The sequence below is a fragment of the Cydia amplana genome, chromosome 25, assembly GCF_948474715.1.
Source record: "Cydia amplana chromosome 25, ilCydAmpl1.1, whole genome shotgun sequence".
NCBI classification, from domain to species: Eukaryota; Metazoa; Arthropoda; class Insecta; order Lepidoptera; family Tortricidae; genus Cydia; species Cydia amplana.
Window position 1 is genome coordinate 2,404,750 of NC_086093.1, and position 24,004 is coordinate 2,428,753.

Consider the following 24,004-nt stretch of genomic DNA (forward strand, 5'->3'; position numbering starts at 1 on the left):
AGAGATATCTGTTTCTCGCTCTCACTTTTGGGTGCGACGCACCAAGGTCGCGGTGCGGTGCGATAGTCTGTTAGCACACTTATACTGAAATGTGAGATTACAATAATTACAAGTCGTTTTATTCTTTCTTCAACAGGTATTGCTGACAGGATGCCGGTGCGTCGAACTAGATTGTTGGGACGGAGACGACGGCAGTCCAGTTATTTATCACGGGCATACATTTACGACAAAAATACCGTTTCGAAGAGTCGTCGAAACAATCGAAAGGTGAGCGGCGAAAATTTTAAAAATAACGCGTTATTAACGATCGTTATTTTTTAACTCCCGTTCTTAATTTCACACCTAGCTGAATTTGTCTATGGTTTTGGGTTTTTTTTTTTTGCCGGGGAAGAAGATTCAGAGGGGCTACCGCAAAAACCGAAATTCACAAATTACGGGGATCTTTCTCTTTTACTCCAACGAAGGCGTAATTAGAGTAATAGAGAAAAATGGCCGCAATTTGCGAACTTCGATTTTTGCGGTTATAGCTCTGTTAATTCAATTTGTCCGTCAATAAGGCCCCGTTCGCACGGCAGCTTTTTCAACGCGCGTTAAAAAAGCGTTTGAATGACACAAATGGATAACCATGCATGTATTCACACGACAGCGGTGACGCTTTTTATCAAGCGTTGTTGGATTTTCGACTTAGCCTTGGTCGTTAAATCGAATTTAGCGTGCTGACAGAAGAAGCGCTTTTTTAACGCGCGTTGAAAAAGCTCCCGTGCGAATGAGGACTAATGTATTTTTCAAATATAGCTGGTCAAGCAAATCTTGTCAGTAAAAAAAGGCGCGAAATTCAAATTTTCTATGGGACGATATCCCTTCGCGCCTAAATTTTTCAAATTTGCCGCCTTTTTCTGCTGACAAGATCTGCTTGACCAGCTATACCTACAAATTTTATGTTTTTCAGGAGTGCATTCGTTGCTTCGCCGTACCCTTTGATATTGAGCATAGAAAACCACTGCAGTTTGCCACAACAACAAGTTATGGCAAGCACATTTGAGGTCAGTATAAGGCTTATAACACACTACCGCACCGCATCGCGACCTTGGTGCGGTGCGGTAGTGTGTAATGGCTTTAACATTTTTGCCTTTTTTAACCGCTATCTTTTATCGACATTTGAAACTAAACTGTCGAAAATAAACTTTGCGAAAGTTAATTTCTGTAGGTACCTAATTTTGCTCACAAACTTCGTTTTCAATTCGCTACCTTTATCTAACGAATAAACTAACATGGAACTAATCACTTATAAGCTCAATTGCTCAGCAGTGCGTGTTCGAAAGATCAAAGCTATGCCCTAATAGGGCGCAAGAGGGTGCCGTGCACACAAGTTTACTCATATGTGACTAATGTTGATCTTGCACATGCGTTCGCAAAGGCTTAGCGATATTAGTAGGTATTATGTTTATTAACGGTACCTAGTACGAGTATATGTATCGGTTTAACAAGTTTGTCAGTAGAAAAAGGCGAAATTCTAATGTTCTATGGGACGATATAACTCCCCTTGGCCGTCTACGTAACCGGGGCTTCGTAACCCGGTTTTGACCGAAGCTTTTTTTACTTCCCCGTAACTGGCTTCGGTCAAGCACTTTGTTTTACTTGTACGTAACTGGCTTCGATCAAGTTTATTTCGGTCGCCTACGTAACCGGAGTTTGACAATGTTTGCAATCCTTTTACCTATCCCAAGATAGCTATATGTGACGTTCCACGAGAAAAGGTACCTTATGGCACTTGGCGCTTACGTCGCATAGCACCGCAATTGTATTGGAGCGGCGTGAATAATAGCGTAGGCGCCAACCGCCATAAGGTACCTTTATCCGTGGGACGTCACTTATACATAGTATACATAGTATACTCTGGCACAGCCACTTAATCAGTAGAAAAATGCGGCAAATTTAAAATTTATGTAGGCACCAAGGGTTGAACTCCCATAGACAATTTGAATTTTGCTCCTTTTTCTACTGGCAAGTTGGGTGTGTTTAAGTCGTAAAACACTATCGCACCGCACCGCGACCTTGGTGTGTCGCACCCATAGGTGAGAGCGAGAAAGAGATTTCTGTTTCTGAACTTTCTGTGTGTATAAAAGTGCCCATACTGTATTGGCCGTCTTCATCCAGGCAGTGTTCGGAGACAAGTTGGTGACGTCGTTCCTTTTTGAAGTGGACTACACCGACGAACCGAGATTGCCGAGCCCGGAGCAGCTTAAATATAAGGTGAGTTTACTATTAGCAAAAAGAATTAGTAGAGTATCATAGAGAAAAAAAAAACATAGATTGCTCACTCCATACATCAGTTTTTTGGTACCAAAAAGGCTATTTATTTCAGTGTCTACATCTAGCATCGAGTAGCGAAACTATTATCAGTACTGACTGAGCAGTCTACTTCAAGTAGCAGTCTACTTGACAATAGATGTAGCACCGACCGGAAAGTCTTATGCTCAACAACATAAGACTTTCCGGTCGGTGCTACTACTCGATGCTAGATGTAGACACTGAAATTAATAGTCTTTTTGGTACCAAAACTGATGTATGTATTGAGTGAGCACTCTTGTCTTACTGTACTTCTCTATGATAGTATAGAAGATTATTGTCATAGGTAAGTTTTGTGGTCACAGTGAATTTACTACCATCTATCGACACAGCATTAAAACTAAAAATTTAAACTAGCGATGAATGAAGGTTGACGGGTTATCTGAATTTATGGAGTGCCCATAAAATATTGGATTCACAGACACGACAGCACCCACTCTTTTAAACTTTGTCTGTCCTTACGAATATTACAATCTTCAATTCTTGCAGGTGCTAATAAAAAATAAGAAGCTGCTCCCGATGGAGGCAAGTCCCACTGTTGGGCTTACGGGGGCCAGCTCCGCGCAAGGCTACGGAGGGGTCTTAGCTACCGCCTTCAGCAGGTCAGTAACATAATTATGTTGTCTGTGGTAACATACACAAAATATAGTAGAACATACTGCTAACTCTATACAAGTATACAGGATGGCCAAAAAATAAGTGCATTCCCAGTTTTGAATGATTCACGGTTAGTTTCACTAGACTTATATCGACCGGGATATGAACCGTGATTACCTTTTGTATTGTTTTCGAGCTCCCGATATTTCGACGCAGTTACATGCATCTTGTTCACGGGTAACTGGCTTACAATAATACAAAAACAACACAAAAAGGTAATCACGGTTCATATCCCGGTCGATATAAGTCAAGTACATTCCCGTTGCCAGGGAGGTTTTGGGATTATACTGAGCAACTTTTACTATGGGACCAACTCCGAAATCGCGAAAAAAATTTTGGCTGGTCCATTTTCTATGGGAGGGTAAATATTTTTTTCGCGATTTCGGGGTTCGTCCCATAGTAAAAGTTGCTCAGTAAAATCCCAAAACCTCCCTGGCGATGGGGATGCAATTAATTTTTGGTGACCGTGTATAGTATAAACTTACTGCACAGTAAAAAAATTGTACCTAATATTTTTTTTACTAAAATCTTTTCCCAGGTCCAACGGAATCCGGCATACCAGCTCATCACTCCCTGAACAAGGAGTGCGGAACAGCTCGCTGTCCCAACAATCCGGGAGCAGCCTGGCGGAATACTTCTCGGACGAAGATTATGATGACGATGAGGAGTTGGATGGTGAGATTCTTTTAGGCCAGTGTCTCGGTCTAAATCCACCCTGTATTAATACAGATAAGATAAGATAAAAGATTTTTATTCGTGACGATCACAAAACATGTACGGACATGTACAGACAACACAGTAAGCATGAAAAAAAGAAGTTAATAAGTGTGCATCACGAAATGGACCCAACTCAGCATAATGCTAGCTATAAAGCCAGCGCTGGTCTTCCGTAGGGCCCATTCGGTGATACAGGTTGGATTTTAATATTTATGTATTCCTCTATATATTTTCCTGGCTAAATATTTCTCGGACGAGGATTATGATGATGATGAGGAGTTGGATGGTAAGATTCTTTTAGGCAGTGTCTCCGTCTAAATCCATCCTGTATTAATGCAGGGTGGTTTTTAATATTTATGTATGCCTCTATATATTTTCCTGACTGAATATTTCTCGGACGAAGATTATGATGATGATGAGGAGTTAGATGGTAAGATTCTTTTAGGCTAGTGTCTCGGTCTAATCCATCCTGTATTAATGCAGGGTGGATTTTAATATTTATGTATGCCTCTATATATTTTCCTGGCTGAATATTTCTCGGACGAGGATTATGATGACGATGAGGAGTGACATGGTGAGATTCTTTTAGGCCAGTGTCTCGGTCTAAATCCACCCTGTATTAATACAGGGCTACTTTTTGACCGGCTAGTTTTAGAGAATCCAAGACCTAACTTTAAGATTTGATCAATTTACGCAAAAAAATCTTCTATTTATTAATTTCTATTTTAACAATACGATGTTGTGTTAGAAAAATCTTACAAACGAATAGGTACCTGCCTGCACATAATTCAAATTATAAAATAACAGCGAGACATGTCAATAAATAAATCTCTAAAAACACATTTAAACAACAACAAAAAAAGTACAGATAAAGCAATAAAAATTTCATAATTAAAAGTGTAGGTACAGTTACATGCATCAAAATAGGTGTGTAAAAGTCCGTTTAATTTGCAAAGATCTCGTCAAATGATACTGTAAAAGTAACAGTTATAGCTGGTCAAGCAGATCTTGTCAGTAGAAAAAGGCGGCAAATTTGAAAAAGGGAAGGCGCGAAGGGATATCGACCCATAGAAAATTTTAATATCTCGCCTTTTTTACTTGTAGTTGACAAGATTTGCTTGACCAGCTATATTTATTTCGACACTTTCTAGACAAGGAACTCCACAAAATCCTCAACTCCATGGAGGAGAAATGCGGGCGCGCGTCTCTGTCTCTGTACAGAAGCCTCCGACCAGACACCAAACAGAGCAGCGCTGCCAGGAAACGGAGCAACCAGATAGCCAAGGAACTCAGTGACATGGTCACTTATGTTCAAGTAAGTTAAGGAATAACCTAATATCTCCAAGGGAAATCCCTTTCAAGATTTCTAAAGGTTCTTTCCTTTACCAAAGCAAAGAACTTCCTTGACACGAGCTCGAACCCACCACCTCAGGTTTTGGTTGACCAGCGTTTGAACTAAAACCTTCAACTCCATGGAGAAGCGCGTCTCTGTCTCTGTACAGAAGCCTCCGACCAGACACCAAACAGAGCAGCGCTGCCAGGAAACGGAGCAACCAGATAGCCAAGGAACTCAGTGACATGGTCACTTATGTTCAGGTAAGTTAAAGAAAATCCTCATGTCTCCAAGGGAAATCCCTGAACTAAAATCTTCAACTCTATGGAGAAGTGCATCTCTGTCACTGTACAGAAGCCTCCGACCAGACACCAAACAGAGCAGCGCTGCCAGGAAACGGAGCAACCAGATAGCCAAGGAACTCAGTGACATGGTCACTTAATGATCAAGTAAGTTAAAGACAAAAATTCCTCCTCCAAAAATCCTCAAACCCAAAAAAATCCTCATACCTCCAAGGGAAATCCCTTTCAAGATTTCTAAAGGTTTTTCAACTAGTACTCTGTGCTATAGATCTGGCGAACTCCCATCATGGCTACCATTTTGAAAAACCTCCAAAAAACTGCTCACAAAATTTCTCGAGAATCAGTTGAGAAATGCGATCTGTACTTGAGTGGAAAATATCCGCAGTTGGTCAGATATTATGAAAGTATTATGCTCGGAGACTTAAGTAGTAATTACACCTTCGAAAGAAAATATAACATCTGACAAAAAATATGTGTACCTAAGTATGATAGGAGACTAATACACGAGTATGTCATCATAATAACTGTATGTATATTTTTTACAGGCGATAAAATTCCGCGGCCTTAACCCCCTGTCACCCCGCAGTTCAGTCAAACAGGCCAGCAAAGACAGCGCCCCCTGCAGCAGTTTTGAGTCCTCAGAGAGCAGCGACAGCACTGGAACGGTAAGAATGTATCCATCATCATCATTAGCAGCAGCAACCGCCTGTCACCTCGCAGTTTTGTCAAGCAGACCAGGCCGCGTAGCCAACATGCCGATCGCTAACGCTCCGTAGCGAACGAAACGCCACTGTCACACTAATATGGAAGAGTGATAGTGAGACATAAAGCAATTCGATGGCGAGGCGATAGCGATTGTCACCTTGGCTAGGCCGCCAGCAGTGCCCCCTTAATGATGGTAATTATTCTTTATTTTTTCTTTCAGCAGTTGGCAGTAACCAGGGCACGATGCCTTAATGCACCGGCCTTACACCACCCCTGCTACCGCTGCAGCTCCGTCAACGAAGCTATAGGGAAGAAGATCTGTCGGAAACACCCGCTCGCTCTAGTAGCACATACGGAGACGCAGCTCGTCCGGACTTATCCCGCCGGGTGAGTCATCGTCATCATATCAGCCGAAAGACGTCCACTGGACATAGGCCTCCCCCAGGGATCTTCATAACGACCTCTCCAGGTGAGAGAGTCAGTAGCGAAACTTGTGACATCTGGTGTCAAGTAGCGGTACTGATAGTTCCACTACTTGACGTTAGATGTCGACTACGAAATAACTCGCGTTTTGGTAAAAACTGATGTATGGAGTTACCACTCTTTCTTTACTTATATTTCTCTATGTTAACCCACGATTAATATTTTTTTCCACAGCCTAAGAATAGACTCGTCCAACTTCGACCCAGTAACCTTTTGGTGTTGCGGCGTCCAACTAGTGGCTCTCAACTACCAAACAGAAGACGCGGCGATGGCCGTCAACGCCGCCATGTTTGAGAGCAATGGGTCTGTTGGCTATGTGAGGAAACCAGCAGTTATGTGGGACCCAGGACACATCGCGTATAGGAGGTAAGACCCCCATAGTTAAAACGTTTTTTGGGCAAAATTCATCTTCAAAAATTTCCAAATATTGCTTAAAAGGTAAGATCATCATAATATCAGCCGAATACGTTGGTGAAAGGCTTGGGTATAGGTGAGACCATCATAGCAGAAGGCAGCCAATGTTGAATGTCATCTTCCTGTGAATCTGTGTGGCACCCAGGACACATAGCTTATAGGGGGTAGTATCATTTCAAATTTATCTACGCGTCGATCTAATCACCAGAAAGATAAAGGCATAAAAAGTGTTCCTTGCTGAAGGTAAGGTCATCAGAAGATACCCACTGCAAGAGAATGTCATTCTGTAATTTTTCCAAGGATCTCATAATACCTAGGGATTCAGTCTAAGACACTCATCCAACATCGACCCAGTAACCTTCTGGTGTAGCGGCGTCCAACTCAACGCCGCCATGTTTGAGAGCAATGGGTCTGTTGGCTATGTGAGGAAACCAGCAGTTATGTGGGACCCAGGACACATCGCTTATAGTAGGTAAGACTTAGGTTAGCCACAAGACGTTTGCTGGGCAAAATTTTTTAATAATTTCTAAATCGAGGAAAGACCAACAGATTAGAAAATATCTATGGTGAATGTCTTCTTCTAAGGAGTTCATCGGACTTGAAAGACGCTGCTCAGACCTAGAAGCGGCGTCTCGTCACGGTGGTACCCATCCTAATTTATCGAGCAGTTATATGTGACGTTATCTATGAAAAGGGACCTTATTGTCGATGGCGCTTACGCCATTCTTAACGATGCTCCGATATAAATGCAATGCCGCGCTGTGCGGCGTAAGCGCCATCGACAATAAGGTCCCTTTTTATAGATAATGCCCCATATGCAGACTATTAGGCTTCTTTGACCAACTTTACAGGCAAGCAATACATGCTTGCACCTCCTACACGGGATCACGAGCGAGAGAGATCTCTAAAATTTCTAAAATTGTTGACGGGCACTAAAATTGGTACTAGTTCAGCGGTGTCACTCACGAGTTCGAGCCAATCGTGCAGTCTAACGCAACTAGTTGCGACCAATCGCGCGCGTGATGCGAACTCAACAACCAATCGCGTTATAGCGGTGTCACACCGCTGTACTGGCCCCATTCATGCCCCATTCTTATTGCCCGTAAAGATCGGTTTTCCTAGGATAGCGGTGCCGTCATATAGCGGCCGTCTCCATACTAAATAATACGGCTAAATATGGATGTCGTAGTATTTGTATGGAGACGGCCGCTATATGACGCCACCGCTATCCTAGGAAACTAGAGCATAAGGCTAGTCCATGTTTCCATATGTATAACGTCAACGTCAACGTCAATTTTAATAACAAAACTTCCGTAAGACACAGACATATTAAATATATTTAAAACGGGTCACTCACGTTTCTCCCCCCCCCCTGCCGACACCGGCGCCCATGACCCGCAGTCTGCGCCGGTCCGTCGCCGTTAACGCAAGCTCCTGATGATGCTCCCCGGTACGGAGTGAAACATGTCGAGCGTTTCGACCTAAGAGCCCATCAACGTGCACACTAGCGCCACTGCTATCGTGATTATTTAAATTTAACGAAATATATTTAAAAACAAGGGCCGCTACGTACTGTATCTTGTATTAAAGTACCTTTTGAATACATCAAACTAGTTTCTATGTTGCTGGAAAAGGTACAACATACAGCGTAGCGGCCCCCTTTTGTTAAATATCTTTCGTTAAATTTAAATAATCACGATTATTTAGCAGTGGCGCTAGTGTGCACGTTGGTGGGCTCATAAATACGCGAGTGACCCGTTTTTATAATATTTAATATTCGAAATTTTATATTAAAGGAAAAAAATTGAAAAAGTTACGTTTCCGGCAGGACTTAAACCCACATCCTCCACAATCCGTGTGTTGCTCTTAACCAATTGAGCTACGGAAGCCTACCAGGACCTCGCAAATCTTTCCATTGCTCAATTGGTTAAGAGCAACACACGGATTGTGGAGGATGCGGGTTCAAGTCCTGCCGGAAGCGTAACTTTTTCCATTTTTTCCTTTAATAAAATTTGGAATATCGCTCGCAGACGAATCTGCTAGTTAAAAAAAACCGGCCAAGTGCGAGTCGGACTCGCGCACGGAGGGTTCCGCACCATCAACAAAAAATAGAGCAAAACAAGCAAAAAAAAACGGTCACCCATCCAAGTACTGACCCCGCCCGACGTTGCTTAACTTCGGTCAAAAATCACGTTTGTTGTATGGGAGCCCCACTTAAATCTTTATTTTATTCTGTTTTTAGTATTTGTTGTTATTGCGGCAACAGTAATACATCACCTGTGAAAATTTCAACTGTCTAGCTATCACGGTTCGTGAGATACAGCCTGGTGACAGACGGACGGACGGACAGCGGAGTCTTAGTAATAGGGTCCCGTTTTTACCCTTTGGGTACGGAGCCCTAAAAATTGATTTATATATTTAATATGTCAACGTTTCAGATTCAATCCGATGGAGAAAGAGTTCGACGGCATCCACGCTGCCCACCTCACCCTATCCGTGATATCGGGGCAATATGTAGCCGAGAACGTGTACTCTTTCTACAACGCGTTCGTGGAGGTTGAAGTGCTGGGAGTTCCGGCCGACTGTCGGAAGTTGAGAACTAGAGCGGCGAGACGAAACGCTCTGAACCCTGTGTGGCACGACACGTTTAATTTTAAGGTTACTAGTATTCAATCACCTCTAGCTAGGGTTGCCAGATGGTCGGGATTCGGCGGGATTCTCCCGATTTTTAGCATGTGTTCCCGATTCCCGACAAAGTGAAGATTGTCCCGAAAAACAGCATCACGTTATAAAACAATGATTTCAAGTTCTGAACTGTCGTCGAGCGAACTAGCGACCCGCGTCGAGCCCGTCAGCGCGCACACGGGGCGCGCGTGGCGAGATTGGGCAGAGCAGCTGACTTAGTGCCAATAATGTAAAATATCGTTGTTTTTAATACAATTAATTTAATTTGAATGGTTCATTTTCCCGACTTAAGGCCCAAAATCCCGAAAAATTTATATTTTTTCCCGATAACAGCGCCTTTCGATCTGGCAACCCTACCTCTAGCACAGGGCGGACACGCCATACATCAAAAATGATTTGCGTTTATATGTGTGCGCGACACGTCTGTACACGCGTCATTGAGTTTCTGACGGAATCCTGACATGCTCTCAGTAGAGCGATTTACGCACACATTCATGTCGCGGCCTGTCGCGGGGCGAGGTAATCCGAGTCGGGGCGGGGCGGTGCGTGTCCGTTCTGTATGATAATACGATTACTTATTCTGTGCCTCTAGTGTACATTTTATTCGATAGCATGACGTGACGTACGCGTTTGTGTTAAGTCTATTAGTACTGGCGGCCTAGCCAAGGTGACGATCGCTATCGCTTCGCCATCGAATCGCTTTGTGTCTCTCTATCACTCTTCCATATTAGTGTGACAGTGACAGTTGCGTTTCGTTCGGTACGGAGCGTTAGCTATTGGCATTTTGGCTACGGGGCCTGATTCCGCTACTCGATGCTAGAAAATAATAGTCTTTTGGTACCAAAACTGATGTATGGAGTGAGCACTCTATTCTTACTATATTTCTCTATTAAATTGTACAACGGGACTTAATCGCGTATCTAAGTTTTAAGATTTACCTCCGACGTTTCGAGTCAATCGATAAATCGAATATCGTTAGTGTTGTGTGTCGACAGAGTGACATCCTTAGTGCGCAAAACGTTCAAGCGGATAAACAAGACCAAGTGCGGGTAGTTCGAAAAACTCGCGCGGTTAGAAGATGCTGATGTCAACTTTAGCCAGTCTTCTCCGAGACCACGGGGACAACGCCGTCCTCGAAACGTCGGAGGTAAATCTTAAAACTTAGAATGTGTAAAAATCGTGAAAGTTTAAATCAGTGTTATATTTCTCTATGTTACAATACATTTTTTGAATTGTATAACTCTGTTCCACAGATCAATTTTCCTGAGCTAGCATTGATACGGTTTGAAGTATATGATGCTGACACAAACTACATGCTGTCTCAAAGAGTGATACCTCTATTTTGTCTTCGCCCCGGTTACCGACATGTGCGGCTACGGTGAGTTATGCTTTTATAGATAAAGATAAGATAAGATAAAAGATAGTTTATTCAAGTAGGCATAATTACAATGCGCTTATGAACGTCAAATAAAGCTAGGTAGACCGGCTCCAACCCTACACCTCTGCCCCGAGAAGATTTAAATCCCCCCTCAATTGGAGGAGGGTATCCCAATATGGGACCGGCAACAAACTCGGCGGGACACATCTTTTCAAAAATAATTACATCTTATAATTAACATGCATTACGAGAAACTACATGCTGTAGTGCTGTATAGTTAGTCAAACCAATTTGTCAGTCAGTAACAACCAGGAAAACTATACTCATCCTTTTCTTTTGGGCGCTAGTACCTACCTACTAGTGTAAGACAAAGATAGTATGATTCTCTCTGACTATGTTTGAAATGAGACAGTCCTTTGTCAAACTATAATAGCTTAATAAGAGTAAGATTTAATGAATTAATTAAATAAATTTCAAAATAGCTTAATATCCGGGGTGAATAGAGAATAGCTAAGATATATATGGGCGGGGAGGGACAATTTCTTAATAAATACCCACACATAATGTACGATTGAAAATAATAGTAGATTTTGTATTATTCAATTTGTGTGGGTGGTTATTAAGAAATGGTCAGGTAAATCACATTTTAAGTTTTGTCCCAAATCAACCCAGCCGCCCTATTCACCCCAGTTAACGGTGCGTCCCGTCCCGTTTGAAGCGGCCTGAGAGCGTGCGACTTGCAATCCGGAGGTCGCGGGTTCGAACCCCGGCTCGTACCAATGAGTTTTTCGGAACTTATGTACGAAATATCATTTGATATTTACCTACCAGTCGCTTTTCGGTGAAGGAAAACATCGTGAGGAAACCCGACTAATCCCAATACGGGCCTAGTTTACGCTCTGGGTTGGAAGGTCAGATGGCAGTCGCTTTCGTAAAAACTAGTGCCCACGCCAATTACTGGGATTAGTTGCCAAGCGGACCCCAGGCTCCCATGAGCGGTGGCAAAATGCCGGGACAACGCGAGGAAGATGATGAACGGTGCGTCCCGAAAATGATCTATTCATTTACAATACAGATCGCCAACAAACCAGTCCCTCAACATGGCGTCCCTCCTCATTTTCTCCCGCTGCGGAGAAGAGGAGGCGGGCGAGAGCTCCCGAACAGACCTTGAGGAGCCGCGGTCTCCTCAGCAGAGGAGGAAGATACACTTCCTCGTGGTGCATGCCGTGAGGAGGCGGGAACCGTACTCTATATTGAAGGTCACACAGGATACTACTACCAATGAGGTAATTTTTAACCGACGAAAAAAACGGAGGAGGTTCTCAAGTCGACGCGTACCTATATACAGGGTGCTTCCTGTAACAGGAGCAATAAATTAAACTAAAGGCTGTACTCCTCAAACTGACCAACATTTGTTCAGCAATTTTTAAAAATGATGAATTTTTTAGACTTGCTCTTTTTCATACAAAAAAAATATTGCCTTCAATGTACGCTGACATCAGTGTGTTTGACGTTGCTTGTCACGCTTTAATCATAACAAAATTTGCAATACATTGCGTCTTAGAATAAACTTTAAAGTGTAATAAAAATCAAAACACGAGTTATTTTCAAAAGTTGCTGAACAAATGTTGGTCAGTTTGAGGAGTACAGCCTACAGTTTAATTTATTGCTCCTGTTACAGGAAGCACGCTGTATATATTTTTTTATGTATGACCACGCATAACTTTTTACAGAGTAGTTCGATTTTGATAATTATTTTTTTATTGAAAAGGGTATACCTCGAAGTTGGTCCCATATAAATTTGGAAAAAAAATCCAACCTTAAGGGTAGGAAAATAGGAAACTAAAAATGGAAATATAAAAAACTTTTTACAAAAAAATTAAAAACCCACTTCAAAAAGGATGAAATAAAATATTAGGTATCCTTTTTGAAGTTTATGCGTTACCAACTGATATGTTTGAAGTCATCCTTTTTGAAGTCGGTTTTATTTTTTTTCCTAAAGATAAGAGATAGTTTATTCAAGTAGGCATATTACAATGCGCTTATCGCTTATGAACGTCAAATAAACTTACACCGGCTTCAACCCTATACCTCTGCCCCGAGAAGATTTAAATCCCCCCTCAATTGGAGGAGGGTATCCCAATTTATTACAAGCTTTTATTTGACTTGCCTTGTTAGTATGTATGTATGTTCGTTAGTTAGTGTGGGGCAAATCGTGACATTCCCCATACTTCATCTCTGTCACTTTGAAAATAAAAATGAAAGTAGGTATATATTTTTTAAATAAAATAATGAATAAAATAATTTAATTAATTATATAGAATAGTCTAATTATCGATATTAAACTTTCGTGAGACATATTTTAAACTGTTTATACGACAACGGTTTCACTCACTTGAATAATAATTATTTAGTAATTCACGTCTAAAATTATATCTAGGTTAGTATGTCTTTCATTCACTCTCTTTTACACCACACTCTTTCTTCACTTCCTATCTCCCTCTACCATATATCCCTTCCCCTTCACTCCTTTCCTCTTTACCACCTCTCTCGTACTCTCCTTCTCTTTGACTATCACTTTCACGTTTGTTTTTAATTTTGCCCCTTTCTGATGTCTTTCCCTTTCCCTCTCTACTCTTTCGCTCCCTCTCTACTCTTTGGCTCCCTCCTCCTCTCCCTTTCTCTCTTACCTTTACTCTATATTACTCATGAGCTCAATGACGTACTATCATCTCCCGTTACTGTAAAGAGGGGCGAATTCAGACGTTGACACATTGACCCCCTCGTGATTTATTTTTTTACAAACCTTTTTTTTTTCAAGGCGATAGCCCAGTGCCTCACAAAAGCCGGCGTCTGCCGCACATCTCGAGGCAACTACGTTCTTGTAGAGGAGGTACCATCAAGGACCCCCACACAGAGAGTGTTGGCACCTCACGAGAGAGTCATGAGGGCTGCCGCTAGTAGACCAGGCGCAAGACTGCTGTTGAAGAAAGTCGGTGATGACCCTAGCTCTAGGGCGTGGCTTACAAGTATCAGGTATTATTTTTATAAGTATTCTTCCCACTGACATAAATTATATACCTAATAGTTCTTATAGACTTACTAGCGACCCGCCCCGGTTTCGCACGGGTTAACAAATTATACATAAACCGCCCTTTTGAATCACTCTATCTATTAAAAAAACCGCATCAATATCCGTTGCGTAGTTTTAAAGATCTAAGCATACATAGGGACAGATAGCGGGAAGCGACTTTGTTTTATCCTATAAGTTTTTATACCTACTCGTAGTGATATCACATTTAAAAACGGCACACTTCCACAATAGGGTATTTGACTACTAGTCAAATCAGTTTCTTTTTTCGAACTGACAAAACGATTTTGCTACTATGGAATTTATATGAAACACTAGCATGTGACGTCACAATCAAATTACCTACTCTTTATAGTTTTATACAAGTTTTAAAATATAAATTGTGTCTAAAAATAACCGCCGTCTACGTCTCTCTATTAATTTTCTGGTGCTTTATTTCATGCATGGTGTAAAATAATTTATTTTAAATACAGTCAAATACCCTACACCACACGACTCATAAAAGACATTTCAGGTATCGTACATAACGACCCACTTTACACACTTGCAATAAAATGTTTCTTTATTAAATTGTACTTACAACGGGACTTAATCGCGTATCGAAGTTTTAAGATTTACCTCCGACGTTTCGAGGACGGCGTTGTCCCCGTGGTCTCGGAGAAGACTGGCTTAAGTCATAGAGAAATATAGTAAGACAAGAGTGCTCACTCCATACATCAGTCTACATCTAGCATCGAGTAGCGGAACTATTAGTACTGCTATTTGATAATAGATGTAGCACCGACCGGAAAGTCTTATCTCAACAGCATAAGACTTTCCGGTCGGTGCTACATCTATTTTCAAGTAGCAGTACTGATAGTTCCGCTACTCGATGCTAGATGCTAATAGTCTTTTTGGTACTAAAACTGATGTATCGAGTGAGCAATCTATGTATTTTTTTCTCTATGCTTAAGTTGACATCAGCATCTTCTAACCGCGCGAGTTTTTCGAACTACCCGCACTTGGTCGTGATACAATGAACATTTCTTTAACTAAACTTTATAGATCCAACTCCAACGAGCGGCCGGCAGCGCGCTCCTCGTCTCCCGGTGAAGAAGAGCCTCGGAAGCCACCGGACAGCTTCCTGGTGTGCGTCCACAACGTGTCACACGAGATACCTTACGCTATCCTAAAGGTAAATAATTATCCCAGCAAAACATTCTTACATCAAATGTTGCCAAGATGTGACCATAATAGGGTATCTGACATTGACATAGATACTGGGACTGGCTTTACGGGCAATAATAATGAGGCATGACAGGGGCCAAGCGGTGTGAAATCGCTACAACGCGATTGGTTGATGAGTTCGCATCACGCGCGCGATTGGTTGGCGAGTTCGCATTACGCGCGCTATTGGTTGCAATTAGTTGCGTTAGACTGCACGATTGGCTGGAATTTGTGAGTAACACCGCTGAACTAGTACCATTTTTAGTGCCCCATTAGCCCGTCCTTAGATATTATACGCAATGGTATCTGACTACTAGTCAAATCAGTTTTTTTTTACGAAATGTCAAAACGATTTTGCTACTATGGAATTTATATGAAACACTAGCATGTGACGTCACCATCAAACTACCCACTCTTTATAGTTTTATACGGGTTTTAAAATAGAATTTGTGTCTAAAAATAACTGCTGTCTACGTTATTCTATTGATCTTCTGCTGCTTTATTTCATGCATGGTGTAAAATAATTTATTTTAAATGCAGTCAAATACCCTATTACTTACATTAAAAATTTGCTAAAGATACGACATGTGCATGTGTCGGATATGTTAGTGTAAAAAGTGACGTTTCTTCAAACAAACACGTCACTTTTGACACTGACATATCCGATCCATATCTTATCTTTAGCAAATTTGTGACATATCTTAAAGTTTAAATCAGGCTGCATACGGCTCGCACTGTCAATAAGTTATCAGATCTCATGTTAGCCCCCATTCGCACGAGAGCTTTTTCAACGCGCGTTAAAAAAGCGCTTGAATCTGTCCGCACTCTAAATTCGATTTAACGACCAAGGCTTAAAGTCGAAAATCCAACAACGGTTGATAAAAAGCGCCACCGCTGTCGTGTGAATGCACACACATGTATCCATTTGTGTCATTCAAACGCTTTTTTAACGCGCGTTGAAAAAGCTCTCGTGTGAATGGGGGTTACGTCCTCTAAGCCAATTTCCACTATTTTGAACATTTTCAAAAAAGAAAACTTGTGTCTAAGGGGGCTTCCATTAATTACGTGAGGGGTTTTTGAGGACTTTTTGAAAAAAACCGTGATATTTGCCTACCATAATCTATACTGTTTATTTTGTCAGGTGCCTCTAAACGCGACCGCGTCCTACGTCGTCTACCAGGCGTTGACGAAAGCGCGGTGTCAGGACGATCCCAAGAGGTGAGTTTAGTTTACCAAGACTTCGCTGTCCGTCTGTCTGTCACCAGACTGTATCTCATGAACCGTAATAGCTAATAGGCAGTTGATATTTTCACAGATGTATTTCTGTTGCCGACAAATACTAAAATCATGATTATAATAAATATTTAAGTGGGGCTCCCACGCTCCTGCGTAATGGTACGAAACCCATCCTGCACGAGTACGACTCGCACTTATCCGTTTTTTCTTTGTATCGGCTTCCTAACGTAGTCGGTAGTGACCTTGTCTACGTAAGCAGGATGTCCCGGGTTCGAATCCTGGTCAGGGAATTAATTAGTGGATACGAAAGCTGGCACCAATGGAATGAACCTGTACCTGTATCGGAATACACTCAGAGCCGCCATTTTATTACACATAGAAAACACCCAAGACTCAGGAACAAATATCTGTGCTCATCACACGAATAAATGCCCTTACCAGGATTCGAACCCAGGACCATCGGCTTCACAAGCGTCACTACCCACTAGGCCAGACCGGTCGTCAAATAATTATTTACATTTCCGTACAGATTCGTGCTGGTGGAAGAATTGGAGTGGGGCGGCCGCGCCGGCGCCGGGCCGCAGCAGCGAGCACTGGCTGACGACGAAGTGGTTTACACTGCACAGGTAAATAATAGTATTTTTTCTACTCCCGTACCTTTATTTGTCATTTAAAAGGTCGTACACACACCTTTAAACCCCTATGTTATAGTTGTCAAGACAAGTCTTTAGTCTATTCCCCAAAAAAGTATTTGTGCATACACGCAGTATCTTTATGGTACTTTTACGATACTTCGTGTAATCACCACTTAAAAAATATTGTATGAAATACATTGTTGCCAACCTAATTTTAATTGTCATCTCTGACAGATGAGTACTAAGTGCATTGTTGCCAATTTACAAAATATTCATTAGGTTCTATAGTAGAAACAATAAAATTGCTTCAGAAGTCAGAAACGCGCATGTGGCACCCGTAATATAGCAAGATCCATAGACTACGAACACCGCTTAGCGTTGCTTGTTAGTCTCCATAGGCTACTGTGGCCAAAATCGAGAAAAAACTATCCAAAATTGTAATTTAACTAAGAGCAAGTACCAGGGCCTCATGAGTTACAAGAAGGTGTCGCTGACCAACCGGCCGTGGGGCGCGGGGCGCGGGGGCCGGGTCGCGTACGAAAATGAAAAAAATTAAAATTATTTTTGTTGAATGAAAAATATTTGTTAAATTTACAATTTTTTTTCAAAGTAAGTGCTTGGTCGTAGAAAAAGTATTGTATGCAACGTTGTTTAACTGAGTCAAAAAATACTCGTGGCGTCTTTATTAACAATTGATCCCAGTGCGCCCTCACGAACGGCAAAGAGGGTTAAACGCCGGAGTAGATTTAGTGGGTAGGGCCAAATCCTCCCCCTTCCCCCCCTCTCGCCAAGAGAGGGATTAGGAGCGGCGAGTCCCACACAACGTGCGTAAATGCATTCCCACTCCGCCAAAAAAAGGGGGAGGGACGGGGTCGACAGTCGACATCTCATCAGGAGAAGACAGGGGGTCAAAAAATTTCCAAAAACCCCTCACGTAATTAATGGACGCCCCCTTATTGTATGGAAAGTTTCATAGTTTACAAACATTTGCACTTCACTGCAGACTAGACTTTGGACCACATTTTTTAGTATTACCTCTTTAATAAAAATATGTGGGAGACCGAGCTCATCATATTAAATCTCAAAAATGCGCGTTTTCCAAGAGATAAGACCATAATAGCTAGGCTAGATCGATTTCGCCTCCGAAAACCCCCATATAACAAATAAGTTAAAACATAATTAAAACTAATAACCACTTAATACATGGTTAATGGTTATCCTACATGAAGTAACTACGGTACGTCAAGTGCCATCGATATGGCGCGAAATTTGACGGATCCATGACTTTGTTTATGCATATGACAATGATAATGACAAGTTATTACTCATAAATTATCAATTGCCATTAAGTTTGTAAAGAGGTTATAACTCATAGATACCTATTAGTAGAGTGATAAGGATTTTAGGATAAAATTGATCTCAAAATTAAAATTATGATTTAAAAAAAACAAGTTTGTTTCCATGTAATTACGACTTCAACGTGATCTACCTACATCAATTACTGAGTTAGAAAAAAATGTTCCTGATCACCGATTAAAAATCATCGTGTATACAAGACTTGCTCATTTAAAGGTATAAGATAAGATAAACACTGTTTTTCACCATTCCATATTTTATTAAAATATACAGTGACGGATCTTAAAATTACTATTTACACATTGTTCTACTACTGCCAAAGAAACACAAAGTATTACTAAACATTGTAGCCATAAGATTGACAGCTGAACTAGACGGCGTTAAACGGCGCCATACGTTTTGTGATAACTGGTGGCCTACGCCCTAGCCAAGGTGACAATCGCTATCGCTTCGCCATCGAATCGCTTTGTGTCTCTCCAATAAGTTAGAAACTTAGTATGAGCCGGATTGGACAGGAGCTCCATACGCAGAGCTGGCACCGCCAGAAATGCCACCACCGCCAATGCTACCGCCAGAAATGCCACCTCCGATAGATCCACCCCCGATAGATCCACCTCCGATACCACCAATAGACCCACCCCCGATACCTCCGATAGATCCACCCCCGATACCACCGATAGATCCACCCCCGATACCGCCTTCCTTTTGAGCCTTATACTTAATGAAGTAAACCTCAGGCTTGGAAGGCTGAATAGGCGCGGCAGTGGGTACAATAATATCCTGTTCTTGAGGCTTCTTAACCAACACGTATACAAGTGTCTTCTCTTCGCTCTGAGGCTGAGCTGGGATAATAGGCGTGATCGGTGTAGGAGCAGACGGGGCCTTTATGAAGATGATTTTGTAGTGTTTTTGGGGTATGCCTCCTCCTATGATCTGAGGGCGCTTTTCTTCATGCTCTGGGGGTGGGATGTGGACGTAGATGTGTTTTTGGACGAGGGCGCCGCCAAATCCGCTGCCAAAACCACTGCCTCCTGAGAATCCGCTGCCAATGCTTCCACTGCCGAAGCTGTTGCCTCCTGAGAACCCGCCAAGGCTTCCACTGCCGAAGCTGTTGCCTCCTGAGAACCCGCCAAGGCTTCCACTGCCGAAGCTGTTGCCTCCTGAGAACCCGCCAAGGCTTCCACTGCCGAAGTTGCCGCCTGAGAATCCTCCAGAGGATAGTCCACCGAAGAGACTGCCAGAGGAGAGCCCTCCGCCGCCAGGGGCGTTATAGGAGTAACCCTCGGGTCTGGCCGAGCTGATGGCCGCTACGGCAGCTAATACCTGTAGAAAAGAACTTTTATTATACGATATCTTAATAAGCACCACTTACTACACCACTAACCGGTTAAGCGGTTAAACCGTTAGCTCAGTATCAAATTGTACTGGTAAGCATGGTAACTCCAGGTTTAACCGGTTAACCGGATGAATGGTACAAGTGGCCCTTAGTGTATGAATTGAGTGGTAGCTTTAGCGGCGCGTGCGGCGTTCAAACAAATTAAGAGTTATGCGAGAGCCTTGCCATACGCTGATAAAAAAACTGGCAATACAAAAGAAAATTTAGATTTAATGGGAAACCATATGGAAACCATAAAACATACTGTTCACATTTCCACCTAAAATATATGCTAATTGTGCTTTTGATTAAATATAATTACTGTGACTACAAGACGGTTTTCACTTTTTTGCCCCTACGGAACCAGCCTATTCCACCTCCACCGCTGAACACTGCAACTTTATTATAAAGTACATCTAAATCTTTGGTACGAGACAAAACATTTTTTTTAATGTCTGATAAATTCTGAGAATAGTAGCATTAGGTAAACTAAAAAATGCAAATGCATTGCAAAGCCACATTAGCAAAAAAACACATTGAGAAAAAACGATTATCTGATTACATAAAGTCTATTTGGGAAACAACTAGCATTTGATTGATTTCAAATTTGTATAAACAATTATCAATTAATATGAAAGATTCGAGGCTTAACCGTGACGAAACTTAAAAAACCGGCTAAGTGCGAGTCGAACTCGCGCACGGAGGGTTCCGCACCATCAACAAAAAATAGAGCAAAACAAGCAAAAAAAAGCGGTCACCCATCCAAGTACTGACCCCGCCCGACGTTGCTTAACTTCGGTCAAAAATCACGTTTGTTGTATGGGAGCCCCACTTAAATCTTTATTTTATTCTGATTTTAGTATTTGTTGTTAAAGCGGCAACAGAAATACTTCATCTGTGAAAATTTCAACTGTCTAGCTATCACGGTTCGTGAGATACAGCCTGGTGACAGACGGACGGACGGACGGACGGACGGACGGACGGACGGACGGACGGACGGACGGACGGACGGACGGATGGACGGACGGACGGACGGACGGACGGACGGAGAGCGGAGTCTTAGTAATAGGGTCCCCTTTTTACCCTTTGGGTACGGAACCCTAAAAACGCGTGATTACGTATTTAACAATGTGGGATATTATTAAGTTGTACAACGCAACGGGACTTAATCGCGTATCTAAGTTTTAAGATTTAGGTACCTCCGACGTTTCGTTGGTGTTGCTGTTGTTGAATACGCGATTAGGCCCCGTTGTAAAACTTAATAATGTTTAAACAAAAATCGTGAAAGTTTAAATCAGTGTACCTAATGTGGGATGGGATATTATAGAATCCTTCGATTCGTTCAGGACTCAATGTACGCCCTCGCCGTAAATATGTCATTTTGCTCCCTTGTGACTTGTGACACAATCTAGTAGGATTATTTAGTATCCTATATATAAAAACACAGTTTACTATAAACTGTGTTTTTATATATATATATATATACATGCGCAGTAAAAATCACACAAACTCATAGTTCACAGATCACTTTCACTACCTACCAAAAAGGCTTTCATGTTGACTCGCGGACAGGACACGAATGTTTGATGATCTGAACATAATATTAACGCTTTTATACTAAGCTTTATACCACTCCCCATCTTCGGCCTTCGGTCATAATTAGTGAGGATTATGAGAGAACTGTAAAATTTGTCTTTAGTGAAAACAATGATTTTATATTATCTTCATATCACATTTATATTTGTGCCTATATTATTATCCTGCTACTCCAAGGTTGTCTGGAAGAGATCGCTTACAGCGATAAGACCGCCTGTTGCTACCTTTATTTACACTGTAAATCTGTTATTGTATTTTTCTTTGTGGTGCAATAAAGTGTATTTACTTACTTTACTTACTTACTTACCTTAGTACCTTTAAACGAGCAATTCTTGTATATTTATTTATTTATATTATGTTTATACTTTATGTATAGGTATATATTTCGGAGATCTCGGAAACGGCTCTAACGATTTCGATGAAATTTGCTAAATGGGGGTTTTCGGGGGCGAAAAATCGATCTAGCTTGGTCTTATCTCTAGAAAAACGCGCATTTTCGAGTTTTTACATGTTCTCCGAGCTTGGCTCGGGCTCCCAGAGATTTAATTTTAAGCGTCAAGTCTTAGTGTTGTTTACCCCGCACCGACTATGCTTCTCTGTTTGGCCTAAAGGTTGACTGGTAGAGAATGCCGTGTGGCATTAATTCCGCCTTTTGTCAATGTCACTGTATTTTTTTACTGTACAGTAAGGCTTAAATAAAATAAATACATTTTAAAGATATTTTTTGAGTCATTAGGCTCACGTAATATATTCAAGAGTTCATATCTTGACATAATTCAAAGTTAAGGGCTTATAAACTCACATTTTTGATTTATCCTTATGCTGCTGTTCGAAAAGAGGAATCTTGAGCGTTGCGAGGGTTTCAAGGCACGAGGGTTAAACAATCTTTGCTCCCGAGTGAAACACCTTTTTTTTTCACACCAACACGAGGATAATACTAACTGTAAACATTGCAAATCAAATTAAAATGAACGTTATTAAAAAATATCACTGAAAATCATCACATAACGTCTAGCCGCCCAGAGACCTATAAAAAGGTCTCCTGTTCCATTCTAATTTGAACTTTGTGTTGACAAAATAAAATTTCATTTTGCTTGGCAAGGTTTGACGTATGCGGCTAGAGGTTAAAAGTCAAATATTTCATCCAGCATGAGCATAGACTAGGAATCCTCTAGACTGAGTTTAGAGCAATTATTTCATGAAACCGATACTGCCAAAAATACGGGGGTGCGGGGGGACGAGGTGAGCGGATCCCGTGCCGTGATTGGTCCGTTCAAAGACACGGACCAATCACGGCACGGGATTGACTCGAAGATGGAGTAAAACTACCGTATAAGTGGCAGAGGGGGTAGCGTTACTATGCTCAGTCTAGAGGATGTCTTGTCAGTGAGCATGAGTAATCATAATGAACTCAACATTTGCATCAGATTACTTTGCCACTCTTGTGTATAAAATGCAACTTTCTCATCAGTTTTTGAACAATCATGAGGCACAGAAAGAAATCATTTTTAGGGTTCCGTACCCAAAGGGTAAAAACGGGACCCTATTACTAAGACTCCGCTGTCCGTCCGTCCGTCTGTCACCAGGCTGTATCTCACGAACCGTGATAGCTAGACAGTTGAAATTTTCACAGATGATGTATTTCTGTTGCCGCTATAACAACAAATACTAAAAACCGTTTTTAGCTTGTTTTTTTTGCTTATTTTGCTCTATTTTTTGTTGATGGTGCGGAACCCTCCGTGCGCGAGTCCGACTCGCACTTGGCCGGTTTTTTACGTAATGTTACGGAAATTTATATGTTTTACTAATACCTATTTATTATAGCGTGAAAGTATTTATTATATTCGTTTGCATCTATTTTAGATATAATTAATTCGATATGATGCAAATTGTGCATAAGTAGGTGCGTCACTAATGCAACCATAGTATTTCGCTGCATAATAGAATAGGTTTAAAGTCTAGTCTAGATTGTTGCGAAAACTAATATGTAACTTGTGAAATTTGCAATCCGGCATCCGGCAAATTATTCATTTTATAATAGTATTTTTAGCGCTGGTGGCCTAGCGGTAAGAGCGTGCGACTTGCAATCCGGAGGTCGCGGGTTCAAGCCCCGGCTCGTACCAGCGAGTTTTTCGAAACTTATGTACGAAATATCATTTGATATTTACCAGTCGCTTTTCAGTGAAGGAAAACATCGTGAGGAAACCGGACTAATCCTAATAAGGCCTAGTTTCCCAGAACAGACAGAAAAGTTAAGACAGAATTTTTCTGTCGTTTCGTTTTTTGGAAAATGTTAAAAATGGCAGAAATTGGCCTAAATGATTAATTTTTAGGGTTCCGTACCCAAAGGGTAAAAACGGGACCCTATTACTAAGACTCGATCCGCTGTCCGTCTGTTCGTCTGTCTGTCACCAGGCTGTATCTCATGAACCGTGATAGCTAGACAGTTGAAATTTTCACAGATGATGTATTTCTGTTGCCACTTT

At 41.6% G+C, this 24,004-nt stretch overlaps 2 protein-coding genes across 2 annotated transcripts in view; one reads left to right on the plus strand and one right to left on the minus strand.

Moving 5' to 3' along the window:
- Positions 1–24,004, plus strand: part of LOC134659546 (1-phosphatidylinositol 4,5-bisphosphate phosphodiesterase epsilon-1-like) — a 165,464-nt gene that overhangs the window by 125,946 nt on the left and 15,514 nt on the right. The window contains exons 23-38 of the mRNA XM_063515212.1: positions 137–267; positions 950–1,043; positions 2,158–2,253; positions 2,839–2,951; positions 3,545–3,681; positions 4,875–5,038; positions 5,904–6,023; positions 6,284–6,450; positions 6,721–6,912; positions 9,399–9,618; positions 10,899–11,023; positions 12,099–12,309; positions 13,845–14,059; positions 15,159–15,288; positions 16,462–16,538; positions 17,086–17,182. Of these exons, the coding sequence (XP_063371282.1) occupies positions 137–267; positions 950–1,043; positions 2,158–2,253; positions 2,839–2,951; positions 3,545–3,681; positions 4,875–5,038; positions 5,904–6,023; positions 6,284–6,450; positions 6,721–6,912; positions 9,399–9,618; positions 10,899–11,023; positions 12,099–12,309; positions 13,845–14,059; positions 15,159–15,288; positions 16,462–16,538; positions 17,086–17,182 (2,289 nt within the window). The remainder of the gene's footprint in view (positions 1–136; positions 268–949; positions 1,044–2,157; positions 2,254–2,838; positions 2,952–3,544; positions 3,682–4,874; positions 5,039–5,903; positions 6,024–6,283; positions 6,451–6,720; positions 6,913–9,398; positions 9,619–10,898; positions 11,024–12,098; positions 12,310–13,844; positions 14,060–15,158; positions 15,289–16,461; positions 16,539–17,085; positions 17,183–24,004) is intronic.
- On the minus strand, positions 19,040–21,551 carry LOC134659661 (keratin, type I cytoskeletal 10-like). The gene is made up of 2 exons (XM_063515337.1): positions 21,464–21,551; positions 19,040–19,870 (listed from the first exon to the last, which is right to left on the minus strand). The coding sequence occupies exons 1-2, from the start codon at positions 21,476–21,478 to the stop codon at positions 19,040–19,042; spliced, it is 846 nt and encodes a 281-aa protein (XP_063371407.1). The 5' UTR covers positions 21,479–21,551.